The sequence below is a fragment of the Dendrobium catenatum genome, unplaced genomic scaffold (assembly GCF_001605985.2).
Source record: "Dendrobium catenatum unplaced genomic scaffold, ASM160598v2 fragScaff_scaffold_1656, whole genome shotgun sequence".
Classification (NCBI taxonomy): domain Eukaryota; kingdom Viridiplantae; phylum Streptophyta; class Magnoliopsida; order Asparagales; family Orchidaceae; genus Dendrobium; species Dendrobium catenatum.
The window spans coordinates 554,703-569,943 of record NW_021320118.1 but is presented as its reverse complement, the minus strand read 5'-3'; the positions used below and the strand labels follow the sequence as shown (position 1 = coordinate 569,943).

At 31.3% G+C, this 15,241-nt stretch overlaps 1 protein-coding gene across 1 annotated transcript; it reads right to left on the bottom strand.

The window, feature by feature from the left end:
• Positions 1 to 3,430: 3,430 nt before the first annotated feature.
• On the bottom strand, positions 3,431 to 5,536 carry LOC110106794 (expansin-A10-like). Its single transcript, XM_020836809.2, has 4 exons — positions 5,380 to 5,536; positions 5,173 to 5,303; positions 4,781 to 5,093; positions 3,431 to 4,127 (listed from the first exon to the last, which is right to left on the bottom strand). The coding sequence occupies exons 1-4, from the start codon at positions 5,457 to 5,459 to the stop codon at positions 3,824 to 3,826; spliced, it is 828 nt and encodes a 275-aa protein (XP_020692468.1). The 5' UTR covers positions 5,460 to 5,536; the 3' UTR covers positions 3,431 to 3,823.
• Positions 5,537 to 15,241: the final 9,705 nt, after the last annotated feature.

Genomic DNA, 15,241 nt, shown 5'->3' with positions numbered 1-15,241 from the left:
TTTTTCATTTCCCTTCAAATTCTCACAACAGATGAAACTCTTAGATCAAAAGGTTTATGACAAAGCTATAACACATCTGCAAAAGCATCTATGCCATCAAAGTTGAAACTATCAGTTCAAGTTTTAACATCCGAATTAAGGTGTAATCTGTTGCAAATTTTCTGTTATCAAATTAATGAGCACTGAATGAAATTATGCGCTTCTCATTTCTTAAGGCAGAAATCATATATTGGAGTCTTATCTTATCTATGATCTTTGTTAACTAAATATTAATTAACTTTTTGCAGAAATTCTGATATGTAATTCAACATTTCCAAAACATCGACAATCCTCATGCTATCTTAACCTTGGATCTTAATTTCTTCGCCTTTGGCTCCAATGTTCTTTCTCATCTCTTATCTATCCTCTTTGACCCGATTACTACTGGTGAAATTAAAATGGCTGTTTTTTCTGGCTCTTCTAATTCCTCTCCATGGCCGGATGAGTTAAATTTTACTTCTTTAAGTCTTGTTGGCATATAATTGGGCCCCATTTTTGCAAAGCTATTCAATCTTTCTTTCAAAAAGGGTAGATCACTAGAAGTGTTAAGCTTATTGTCATTGCTTTAATTCCTAAATGTCGTCATGCTGGATCTATCTTTGATTTGAGGCCGATCTTTTTATGTAACACCCTTTATAAGATTATTGCAAAAAATTTAGCCACTAGGCTTAGGCACATTATGCCTATCATTATTAATCCCTCCCAAGTTAGCTATATTAACAAGAGGATATCAATGGACAATGTGATTCTTGCTACTGAAAATTTGGGACTTTTTAAAAAGTGCAATCGAGCCAATTATATGTGTGCAAAGCTTGACATCAAGAAAGCCTTTGATTATGTTTCTAGGGAATTTATTCTTGGAAGAATGGCTCAAAAAGGGATTCCACCTAGTTTATTGGGTGGGTCAAGTCTTGCATTATGAATGTCTACTTTTCCATTTGTGTGGATGGGACTTTTGGAAGGTTTCTTTCACTCCTCTGCTAGCCTTAGACAAGGTTGCCCCTTGAGTCCCTATCTATTCTTTTTTTGCTATGGATGCTTTCTTCAACCTTCTTGACTCTTATGTGGATGGGGTTGTTTTTGAGCCAATCAATATTAAAGACTTTAGACTATCACATCTCTTATATGACGATGATGTGTTGGTCTTCGGGAATGTGTCTATCCGGAATAGCAAGCCTTGAAAAATGTGCTTAACAAGTTTGCTGACTCTTCGAGCCTTGTTGTCAATATGGAGAAAAGCTCCCTTATCATTCAGCCTAACGTCTCTCGCTCCAATGATATATGTTCTGTTCTCGACATCCCTTATAACCAAACCAAAATCACTTATCTAGGGATTCATATATCTATCAAGAAAGCCTATCTTTCTAATTTCTCACCTCTCTTGGATGTTATTGCTAACAAACTTTCCGACTAGAAAGCAAAATTACCTTCTTTTACAAGAATATTACAATTTTCATGATACACTATATGGAACACCATAGCCTATTGGATTTAAGGTGCAATTATAGTATTATACTTAAGAGTTGTTGTAAGCAAATTGATGAACTTGCTGCTAAGTTTTTATATTCTAGAGACACTATGTCAAGGAAATTATATCTCATGTCTTGGAAAAACTCTTGCAAACCTAAAAAAGGCTGGGGGTTGGGGCAACCTTCTATTAATTCCATTTGATTTGCCTTTAATTGTTCTATTATTTCTATGATGTATAATTATCATTCCCCTCTTCTTACCTAGTTCTCCCACAAGTATTTCTCTCCTTAGAAACCTGCTCAATCCTTGGCTTCACCTATGTGAAAAAGTATATGTGATACTGCTAGCAATGTGAAAGGGAGTTTTGTCTTTAATGTGAATGATAATTCTCCTATCTCTCTTGTGTGGGATCAATGGTGTAATGGGGTGTGCTTATCTAAACTCCCACATAACTCTTCTGTCATTAATGCTTTCTCTTCTGATTCTCACCTCTCTGTTATTTTGGATTCTAATGGGTGGAAGATTCTAGTGATTGTTCAAGAACCCATCCTTAGCATTATTCTCTATGTTCCCATTCATATTGATGTTGCATGTATGTTATGAAAAAATAAGAGGATTGGTTGTTTTGGTGAATTCTTGCAGGATTTCTATTCGATGAGAGAGAGGTTTCTTAGCACATAATTGTTTAGCATAGGCATGTAGCCACTCGATTTTCTATTTATGGTTTGCTGAGCTGGGTTGGTGGGCCCAAAACTTCTAATGTGTTGATCAAGAGGAACATTTCAATGGACCCTATATGCTGCTTATGTTATGCTAAACTTGAAAATTCATCACACCTATTTTTTAATGTGATTTCACTTACTCTATTATCAATGATCTTATCCCTTGCCTAAAATCATTTCTTTTGCACCCAAATTTATATCATATAGCTAATTTTTTTGGTGATGTGAATATTTCAATGTCGGACAAGTCTTCCTTCTACCAGCTTATGCTTTGGTGTTATGTCTATCACTTATGGAGGGAGAGGAATGCAAAAAAATTTGGAAACAAATTCAGTAGAAAAGCCACTGCTCATATTTTTATCATTAAGGCTATTAGTCTTAAAATTGCTAGCTTGAAGAATGAGAAAATTTAAAGATATGCTTAATGGCTCCTCTTACTCTCTTAGTGTGTTTGCTAGTTGCTCCGTTGTGTTGTCGGTTTGCTTTCAAGTAGTGGATGGTTTATTGACTTTCTGTTGCTGCCTATTTGGTTTATTGGATGTTTTTATGGTGGTGGGCTTGGTTACCATTGACATGTTTGCTTATTGCTGCTGTTGGTGTGGTTCACTACCCAGAGGTTACAAGTTTATGTTTTGAATGGGATTTTGTCTATGGATTGTGTTGCCTTCGATTCGCTAATATCGGTCTTAATTTCGTCTTTATAGATAGGTCTTTTGATGCTATGGACGATGATGTTTATCCATCCTGGTCTCTCTTTAGTCGGTCTTCGAGCAACCAAGGGTGTCAATTTTATCTGATGTTGATCACTCTTTGAACCTAAGTCCTGGCTTTTTTATTTTGCTTTTGTTTCTCCATTTTCTCACATATTTCTTGATGTAATTTTGTGAAACAGTCGTTGGGGTGTTTCTTTTGAGCCTTTGCTCAATTTTTTTCTAAGCATCATTAATTTGCTCCTTTGCTTTCTTTCTCTTATCTGTAATTTTTTTCCTTGTTCATTCTTTGGTTAATGAATGGGCTTTGACTCTAATTTTCCAAAAAAAAAAAAAACAAGATCTTTTCACATCAGGTTATTTGTGGCTTGTCTTTTCACATCAGATTGCCCAAAGTCTTGAAGGAGCAGGGAAAGACCTCTACAACTCCTCTTTTTTTTTTTTTAATTAAGACCTCTGCTGCTAAATATGACAAAAAAAACCACCAAATATCTTGAAGCTCTTAAGAATTTAATATATTAATCATCCCAGAAAACGCATATTACATTACAAATAACCAGTACATACAACAGAAGTAGATCGATGTCATGGGCGGGTGACAAACAGTTCACCTCAGCCATTCCAATCCTCACCACCACGCCATTAAAATCAAAACCTAATAAAAATGACTTCTTTCACCACTCTATAATGTGGCGCCCTCCTCTGCCACTATATATAAGGCAAGATGGAGAGAACAAGAAGGACTTAACTTAGTAAGATAAAGGTCATAGATCGATTGCCATTTCAAAGCGGCAATTTCATCATGACACAAAAATCCTTGAGACTATTAGTAATGGTAGAGTTAGAGAGACAGAGTAAGATAGAATAATGAATATTGGCTTCTCAGAACTGGCCACCTGAGAAAGTCTGGCCGAAGCTCCAGGAGGAAGGAGCAACGTTCATGGAGGTAACACACCGGCCGTCGCTTGTCGTGACTTTGAAAGATAAAGATTGACTGTTAAGATAGCTGTTGCTCTGCCAGTTTTGACCCCAGTTTCTGCTCATTGACTGCCAACCGGTGTTCGAACCTTTAATGGACACAGCCACCACATCACCGGCGCCGGCGACGTTGGTGATGAGAACAAGGTTGAAGTAGGAGTGACCGTTGATGGTGAACCGGATACCTCCTTTCTTAACACAGGGGACCCTGCGATTTAAGCAAACCCAACATTTGGTTAGAATAAAAAGACTTTCAGTAGCTAAGAGAGAATAAAAAGACTTTCAGTAGCTAAGAGAGAATAACGGTAAATGTATTTTCTTTATAATTTTATTTTAGATATTTAGTTTCAATTTATTTGTATTTACTTAAGAATTATGAAAATAGCAAATACATATATTTTTTATTGATAATTTTCTATCAAACTTAAATTAAAAATATAAAAAAGGGATTATGACTCATGTGAAGAAATAAAATTTTAATTTTTCAACAAATTAAGAAAAAATATTTCTTTGTAATTTTCATTTTCATTATATAATTTTTATTTTTCTTCTTCAAATTCCTACAAATGAGTTGCGGAAATTTTCTTGAATTTCTGACAAATTGAATAAGACTCTTGTTAATTTAGGATCCGTAGAGAAACTGATAATGATCCTGCATGTAATCCAAGGCCAAAAATTTTTTTATTCATCATCCTCTTCCTACTTTTCCTCTTTTTCATCTTTATTTTGTTGTTTAGCAATTTATTTTAATTTTAAATTTTCAATTTTTATATAAGAAAACTGCTTTCAAAAACAGTTAAAAATTCGTCCAAAGGAAAGCCGAATCATTAACGTTTAACAAATTAGATTTTTTATCTTTACCTTCTATACTGAACAGGAACAATTCCAGCTTTATAATGAGCAATACGCTGAAAAACAGGCTGAGAGAGATCAAAATGCTCCAATGGAGGATTACACCAACCACCATTATTATTCGGAAGAGCAAAGTTTGGTGGGCATAAATTGGTTGCAGTAACAATTATAGAACCAGAAAGACACCATTGTCCGTCATTAGCGCACACAATTTCATAGCAAGATCCACAGCTCAGTCCATTATTAAACAAGGCAGTGCTAAGAGCTGCAGTATTAGTCCCATAACCCTGACTGTACAGATTTCCATAGCCACAAGCTCCTCCTGCAATTACAGCAATTTCTCATTTCAGAATCCATTTTTGATATCAGTGAGATATCTGTTCTTATCTGATCTTACTTACCCATAGTTCCAGAGGCATCTCCACCGCCATAGAAGGTGGCATGAGCATTTATCCATCCTTCTCCTCCTCCATGAACAGCTCTGAGGATTGAAAGAACAGAGATGATAATGAAAGTATGAGACTCCATTTCCCTGCAAAAGAACAAGGCGAGAATGTTAAAGGCTGGCTTCAGGACTTTGTCTAAAAGGAAGGAGATTCTATACTTACAGAGGCTTTTCAAATGAAAGCCTGCCCAGGAAAGGTTGAAAGGAGAAAAGTGAGGAAACCATGTGGAAGGAGAGGTGCATTTATAGAAGTGAATGGAGCTAGGGAAGTGATGGGGGGGGGGAAGAAGCAAGGAATATAATATCTCAAATTAATAAATGTGCGAGAAAGGCTATATTTTTATAGGAAAAAAAATTTCTTTTATAAAATAGGCTGTAAATAATTTTTTCTTTCAGCAACTGGGCCAGTAGAAGAAGAGCTTCTAAACAGTTAACTGCAATTAAACAGAGAAGAAACCAAAAGTGGAACTGTCGAGGGAAAGCAAATCACATGCGGCTTCAAGCTTTAATTGCACCAGCTAAGATTTATTTGGAATGTCAAGCAGTAGAAAGAATAATGCTGTACTAACCAAACAAACAAAGGAATGAGTTTTTTTTTTTTTTTTAAAGGAAATTGAATGCTGCCCAGCCTATTCTTTTTATAACTAAAACCAACTTATTCTGAATCTTTCTGAATAATTGAAATTAAGTTTTTGTTTGCGATGACTTTTTATTTTTTCTTAAAACAGAATTTTAGTAAAAAAATAATAAAAAATTATTTTATTCTTGCTTTCTAGTACAAAAATTTCTTTAAATTGAAATTTTTGCACTAAAAACTCATTTTAGGAAGGTAGTCCCAAATGAAGCCTAAAATAGCTTTATTACTTAATTTATTATCAAAAAATTATTTTAAGAATCAATAAAAAAATCGTCTCAAATGAAGGTAGAGACTTTCAATTAAGGATTCAAGTTACAAAGTTATATAGGACTTATGAATCAGTAAATCACTTAAATAAAAAAAAATTATTTGCAAAATTACTTTGGAATTAGAGATATAAAAAAATCATTTACATTATTTAAAATATAATAAAGATCTTATCCTCTTAGATAATATCACAACAAGCTGATGTAAAAAGGTGAGCACCTCTCTTTTTTTGGAAGCGAAAAGCAGAGGAGATGAAAGAAGATAGAATTGCATGAAGGCAAACTTCTCAGTTAGTGATTTGTCGTTTTGGTCGGTTCTTTCTGAGATGCTGAATATAATGACGTCAAAAGAGGAATTATATTGCACCTTTGAGCACATGGTCACATATTTTTATTGATTTTAGACATATAAACAAAAACTTTATAGTTTATCCCTAAGAAAACCTTTATTACTATAGTTTATATTTTTTTTTTATCTTGACCTAATTTTTATTAGGATATTATGATTTTTTTTTTCTATTTTTTAGTCATAATTAAAGTTGTTCTACTACACATTTGAGCTCTTGTTGTGAAGAAACAAAAAATGAATCATGTCTACATTACGCCTTCATTTGGGATGGATTTCTTATTGCTTCTTAAAGTTGTTTTAAGAAGCAGTAAGAAAGTTGTCCCAACGAAGCCTACAATAGCAGTTTTTTGAGACTTTTGAGTCAATTAGGACAAACACATGCACATATCGCACACGCAAGCTTCAAACTTCAAACTTCTTGGTTGGGAGCTTTATATCCAAAACTCTCAACCAAAATACATCAAAATGATCTTTATACTGTATCACTCAATATAACATAAAAAATAACTCAGCTAGCTAAGCTACCATCAACAATGACAAGTGTATGAAGTATGTCTAAGATGATATCATATTCATAATAAAACTAAAAAACATTTTAATTCAACATAATTTCAATAATACATACATTATACTTAACAAAATTTTAGAAACTCTAATATATTTAAAAGGATATTAAGAAATCCTAATCTATACATCAACATTTAAGATAATTTCCATAATTTATTAAATAAAATGAATTATTACACTTAATTATAAAGTTTAACATCACAAAAATATACAAATCTCCTACTGTTTTTTTGCTTCAGCAAGCAAACAATTAAGAACTTTCGAATGCTTAGTTGTTTTGATGAAGAGAATCTCAGCTCAGGACCTCTTAAACTAATTAATTACTCAACTAAAGCTTTACAAGTACTCATTTTGCTAAAAGCAACCTTTAAATAGTCAGATTTGATTAGTTTAATATGTGTTTAGTGCTGCTAATCACATGGGCTGAGGCGTGTGGTTTGGCTTTAAGCGGAGACTAAATACTTAATTGGCTTTTCTCCTATGTTAACAGATGTCTTGACTTTCAGAGACATCTAACCATTTAAAAATTGTTATTTAGGAGTTCGATAAACTATTCTTCTTAACCTCCGTTTAAGGATTTAGTTAATGGCTCGCATTCAGTGCCATACACGTGAAAAATAATTAATTAAAAAATTAAGCCATCCTAATCCCACCCATGCATTCATACACCGCATGCCACTGTTTACCACATGGCGATATGAGCTATGGGAAGCCATGCAGAAGTTGGTGGGAGAGCTCTGAAGGGGAGAATGATATTATTCTCTAAAAAGTTGGGAGATTTAATTAGAAGTATCTTTTAAGCATATCATCTCTTGTAAATTGAAGTAATGAGATTTCTTCTCTCATTGGAAATCGTTTTATCTGTAATATTCCTCAATGTCTCAAGCCTTTACAGCTTTAGCAACCTCCATCACAAACTACGATGTCGTTTGGAAAGATTTTCTTTAATTTTTGTACTAAAAAAATGCTTTAAGAATTAATAAGAAAGTCACCCCAAATGAAACCTACGTTAGAATTTAGAAAAATCTTCATCATTTTAATTGTGTTTGATAATTATAATTATTTGGTTTCATAGCTTGAGAAGAAACTTAAACAATGGGGGGATTATAGTAATATTATAGTATGAGAAATGCTTTTGGACACATTAATAATTAAGACAATTTACCTTTATCAGTATAATAAAACATGAAAACATAATATATACGGTGTAAAGATTTGCAGTTGTAAGTCTGATTATGGAATCCTACTGATCAGACCTATGTGAAATATGTTAGGATGGGGGTCAGTTGGTGCTTAATCACAAAATTCTCTTTATAGCTCAGATTTATTTGCTTTAACATTTACTTAATTGCTTGAATTTGATTGTCATATGCAGTGAAAATTATAAATTTTCTAAGATCATTGTGTGGAGTAGATTAATTCAATTATGCTTAATAGTAAATTGTACATTCATATTATTGGTTCATCTCCTTAACCAATTTTGTTTTTTAAATTTGCACTAATATAATTTTGTTTTTAAACATAGTAAATAATATTATTATTTATTATGTCATCCAGTTCGACTCCCATTCAACCGGTCGAACCGTGAACCTCTCCCTCTTCTGGTTCATTGTCCGGTCTGATTTTCACAACCTTGCTTGCAAGTACAAGTGACTACTCCCGCCTTGTAACATTTTATCCTATACGGGGTTCAACATGTGGCTCCCGTGGCGTACCACTATGTCTTGTATAACACTTAGTTCACATCTTCCTATTGATGTATTACTTTGATACTATTTGTAACAACTCAAATTCTTAACTATCATGATATTATCTACTTTGGCTTAAGTTTTTCATAATTTTGTTTCGTTGGTTTAACTTTCATTGAGGTCACCTATCCCAGAATTTCTCAGAGATGAGCACGCTTAATTGCATTATATCTTAATGAAATTTCAACCGTTAAACTAAATGCACCTTGATGTTTAAGAGTTTAACTTCTTTTTACTTAAGGAATTTCACATTTTGTATGTTTATTTGTCTTTTTTTATTGATTTAGTTGTTATACTTGTTATTTTCACATGTATTTTACTATGAGTATTTTCAATTCTTTGTGTACTTTGACTATTAAGAAGTTAGTGAGAAAGAGAGAGATCTGGTATGATCACCCAAATGATTCAAATAGTTCATCAACATATTAATTGGGCCAATAACAAAGCATAATGATGCATGTCACGACTGAGATGACATAGGTTGATATTCAGTAGAAATTCATACGTAGAGCTAATTGAGATTGAACTAATTTGACATATTCATATATACATGTTATTTTTGATATGATGCTTCCTCATGCGAGATTCTTACATATGCGAACTACATCTTTAGTAGCTTCAATATTAAAGGACATATGATTATTCTCACATTGCTCACTAGGAGGTGGATTATTAGCCCATTTATGTAGAAAATTAAAAGAGATGATCAAAATTGTCCGAGTCAATATTGTTGGAAGCTTTTATCTCATGAAATTTTGAATTTTGAAACTATTTTAGAAAGTAGTAAGAAATTTGTCTCAAACAAAATCTAATTTATTATTCTATATTGATTAAATTTTTTATAAGACCTTCATTACATCATAATAAATGGCTTATTTTTACCTTTATGATTTATTAATATTTAATCTTAGAAAATATTTTTATTGGTTGTGTCATAATTAATAATTTTAATCACCATATATTCTCTCTATTAATGATAACTTTTATAAGTTAAAAAATAGATGTTAATGACATCATATTAAAACATTTTACATCAAAAAGTATAATTTCAATATTCATTCTAACGGGAAAATCTTCTAACAATAAATATGTTGGTCGAAAACAGCAATCTTCCCATCAAGCATAAAGATAATTAAGGACTAACAAATACCCATAAAAATTTTATTTGCATATATCACTAGTGGCATAATTAAAATTTCTAAAATATAAATATTAAATTTTTAATTATATAGCATTTATTTAAATCCAGAGGGATAGAAGTATAAATTTGTTTTTTTAATAATAAAAAAAAAGTTTTAACAACACAATGTCGAGCACTTAACCCCCCAATGCCATTTGTCCAATCTTTGACCATCTTCTCGGAATGACCTCTTGTTTCCTTCCCAAGGCGACTGTAAATAAATATTTATATTTATACCCCACAGCTTGTCACCTTTCTACGTTCTGTAAATTCCAAGAAGTACAATTTAATGAAGCTCAGCTCGGTCTCCAACCACCCGTCCTTAACTCACTGGCCGGAAACAACCAACCGCAAAGTATTTAATTAAATAGAAAAATAAAATAAAATGCTTTCGTACTGATACGAATTTTCAAATGAGATATCATAAAAATATTTTATTTTCAAAGAATAATCGAAATGTTTTGAGCCGCAGATAACGGATGGAAGAACAAAATCAAATTATATAAATATTATTAATTATGATTAGAGGAATTCTTTTTTTCTGAAACTCTAAAATAATAAAAATTATTCTCTGCTGACATCGGATATCGCCCGGGAGTGAATCAAAGCGCGTCATATCACCTCTCTGTAATATACGGCGGCTATGTACCGTTATATACATGATGATATGACGCGCTCTGATTCGTCTCTGGACGATTCAATGTCCCCACAGAATAATTTCTCTTAAAATAAACGAAGAAGATGCTTATATGTTGCATGACTAATTTTATATTCTAATAAAATTGTTATACATTTGTTGTCCATTTGATTTTGGACATCTGATTTTTTTATTTTTTTATTTTGTCTTTTTGGAGAGGATTGTACGTGAAGCATAGGCCAATAATATTAAAAGAATATACATATATATATATAATATTTATATTTATATGCCGAGATAAAAATAAAAATAAAAAGAAAGCTGGCGCCTGTCAATGACCATCAGGTCTTAATAAAGAAAAGCTTAGGCTCACATGGTCTCACATGGCCAACTTGTAAGGAAGATAGGGCTTAGTTGCTCTCTGAGCTCTCCTACATACAACAAAACAATGGCTAATGTTCTCTGCCATTTTTCTATCTCAAAACATTTTTATATATTTCATAATCAGATAATAATGTGTCCAATCTTTCTCCTTTCATGACACAGACCCAACAAGCATTGGTAGAAATGTAATTTCGTTTTTTTTTTCTTTTCTTTTTATAACAAATTAAATTCTTCAATTTATTTATGAAAAAAGAAAAATAATTATTCTATATTTTGAAAATGGCATGAAAATTTTATTTAATAAAATGAAATTACTTAATTGAATATGTGAAGAAGGAGCTCATTTATATAAGGAGGGTAGCTTCATTGAATTGTAGGCTTGATAGTGAGTGCCATGTGCTTCCATTTGATCTTGCAATAAAGCCTATTTTGGCATAAATTTTATTTAAAGATTTTTGATAACTTTAATTATGATAGATAATGTTATTATGTTATTATATTGTTATTTATAAAAGATATTTCTTTTTATTTTTATTAATGTGTATAAACTAATTTGCAAGTTGCAATTGTCAGTGTTGCTTTTGATTTAGAAATTATGAAAAAAAAAGTAGATTATTTTGTACTTTTTATCGAATCTTTTAATAAATAATTTAATTTTGGACACTAAATAAATGAAAATTGTTTTTTTTTATATTTTATATTTATATTTATGAAAATCAAATGGAGCAAGAAACAAGAGTTTTATGGAAATAAGGATATATGTTAAAATCTCATGCATATTCAGTCTATGCAGGTAAATATTTTGTAATAAACAGTTTTTTTTTAATTTTAAGGTTAATATTGTTAATAAAAAATGTTAGGTGTTATGGAAATATTTTTCAGTAGAAACTGCAAAAGCTATGTATGAACGTGAAAGGATTTCTTATAATAATAAGAAAACATACTACACTACTCATAAATAAGAGCTATAGTGGATGGTCACAATCAACTTGCACAATTTAATAATAAACATTTAATCATAGGACTCAACCCTTAATTAAAGTTTGCTATGATAACTTTTTTGCTTTTCTTTCATGTGGATCTCAATAATTTTGCTAATATTATAATGCTTCATTTTATCTCTGTTGCGGGCTAGAAATTACGCTGCGATAGAGATTTGATTCTACGTCTTAGCGTTGTACGTATAACTAGCACACACAGAGAACACAAACTATATATGAAGGTGAAAGGATTTCTTATAATAATAAGAAAACATACTACACTACTCATAAATAAGAGCTATAGTGGATGGTCACAATCAACTTGCACAATTTAATAATAAACATTTAATTATAGGACTCAACCCCTAATTAAAGTTTGCTATGATAACTTTTTTGCTTTTCTTTCATGTGGATCTCAATAATTTTGCTAATATTATAATGCTTCATTTTATCTCAAATAAAAAAAACATTAACACTATGATTATGATGACTTGGGTTTCGTTTGCGGCAGCTTTCTTACTGCTTCTTAAAGTAGTTTTTCAATTGCTTTAAGAAGCAATAAGAAAGTCATCCCAAAATTAAGCCTATGGTTGTTTTTGACGTAATTTTTTAGTATAAAAATTTCTTTAAAAAGTAGCAAAAAAGTAGTGGCAAAAAGCTATTTCAAATGAAGCTGAAGTCTTCGTTTGGGATAGCTTTCTCACTATTTTTTTAAAGTTCCTTTTTAGCACAAAAATTCTAAATTCAAAAAAAGAATTGTACTAAAATGTTGCTTTAGAAAGCAATGAGAAAGTCATTCCAAATGAAGTTTTAATCATATGAAACTTTTTAAAACTTATATTATTGAGAAATAGACGAGATAAGTTCATCCAATTAACATCTACGCGATGTTATCATCATTTGAAACATATTTATTTCAGGGCAAAATATCAAACCCCACAACTTAACTTGTCCCGCAATCTTCAATTTTATTCAATCATGATATAAACAACCACTTATATGTATATATAAAAGCTCAACTGAATACTTTACTTTTAGCACAAATATCTCTACAAATGATCTATGATTGAATCAGTGCAGAGTTTGTTTGTCCTTTTCTTAAAGAAGGATATAACAAGTTGATGATCAGCTTATTTTTTTATCTAAATTCTTTACGATTTTTGTATTAATAAATAATAAAATGATTAATTTTTTTACAAAAATTTTAAAATATCAATAACGATCTCTCAAACAGTTCAACTCCGACATGATAATATTTTTTAAAAATTTAAATTTTCTTGTCTTGGATTCTCATCCCATAACGTATAAATCTCTGTTTCCAATGGTTTTTTGTGTCACAGTGCTGAAAAATCTGATATCATTCTTTTATTTTTATTTTTTTATCTTCTGGTTTGCAACTTCTAGGAAGGAAGCAAAAAAGGCAAAAACTGAGGAGGAAATATATTATCTAAATAGTTAATTAGAATGAGCTTATTATACTAAATTATTATAGAAATTTGATATGTTTTGTGGCAAGGATAAAGATTCATATTTTCTGTAAGGAATCATTAAAATAATTATAAGATAAGTCAGGTGATAATGAACTTTTTTTAGTGGAAATAAATCGTTTGATAAGTGAAAAAATAAGGCTACATTATGAGAATTTTTTTTTTTTTTTTTTTTTTAATTTTTTTTTTTTTTTTTTGGGCTTAAACTTACTTCCACAATGAAGATTAAATTTGTTTTAATAAACATTAAGCTTAATCATTTTGAAAATTAAGGCCATGAAAAACTAAGAAAAATTATATTAAACTTGGAATTAAAAAAATTAAGGTATGATTATAAAGTAATTATGATTGAAGTTATTCTATGAATTTCCATTTCACTTTAATTTAAATTTATTTAACTATTGCCGTCAAGCTCATTATCCAACTCATTTATCTTTTAATCAACCTAAGCCTCATGCCCGGATGAGTTACAGACTTCAAATTGTTTAACTTAACAGGTATCAGAAATGAGTTGTTTGATCTGATTTATGAGCTTAAACTTATTTGCGCTTGATTTTATTCGGAACAGATTTCTTAATGCGTCTTAAAGCAAAATTTTAATATAAAAATTATAAATTTATATACTAAAAAACTACTTTAAGGAATAGTAAGAAAGTCATTCCAAATGAAACCTAAAACACACCCCCAACAGTACGAAGGCTGGCTTTTTTTTTTATTTACTATTTATCATTACATAGCATTTTTGCCAGAGGGCTTTTTATCCACATTCCTTGAATTAATCCAGAGAAGAAAGAGCATGTTTAGACTCAGCAAAGCGAACTTTTATTAGGTCCGGTGTAAGGACGTAGAGGAACGTTCGGTCGGAGGCAAAATCCAGCCAAAAAATTCAGTATTTGCTCGATATTGCTAGGTATTATTTGATAATACCGAGAAATACCGCTCTGTGAACACAAATACCGAGTTATACCGAGCAATGCCGAGTTGTACCGAATTTTTTCTAGGAAAAACTCGGTACAACTTCTGTATAACTTGGTATTGCTCGGTATTGGGTCTTCACGTGATGGTATTCCTCGTTATTGTTTGGTATTGCTCGATATTTCTCATTTTTTGGCGTGATTTGGCCTCCAACAACGTCCGGTCGTAGGACGTAATAATTGTTCCAGCAAAGCAGACATTTAACTGTTTATCATGATTCTATCTGTTTTATTTCTAAGTTCCTGTTAGACTTTATTGATGAGCACGGAAGAGCAATTATTAATAGTTTATAAAGATTAATGTGCATTTATCCGCTTGATTTGTTAAACTTTTGATCGGCTGCAAGTTATATATATAACTAAATCCTAAAATATAACATAGTTATTTGTAAAACACATTTTTCATTTAAAAGCGATTGAATAAGCTCTAAAAGAAAGAAAAAAAAACGACCAGAAATCAAGAAAATATGTAATACTGCACTTACAAAGAATGAACCAACAAAGGAGTAATATGAAGACTATTAGATAAAAGAAAGCATTTCAAAGTAGGAAAAAAGTTGACAGAGCAAGATAAAATAAACACAATTAATCAATCTCATGAAGGCTTTTATCTTCTCGAGTAAAAAGCCTGTTATTTTGTATTAATTATTCTGTGCGGATGCCGAACGTAATTCGAAGGCCAACTAGAATGCACATCACCCCTTCACTCAGTACCGCAACTCAGTACTACTCGGTTCTTCTCGCTATCGCTGATATGATACATTCTAATTGATCTTCGAATAGTGTTCTGTGTCCGTCCTCCGCACAAAATAATTT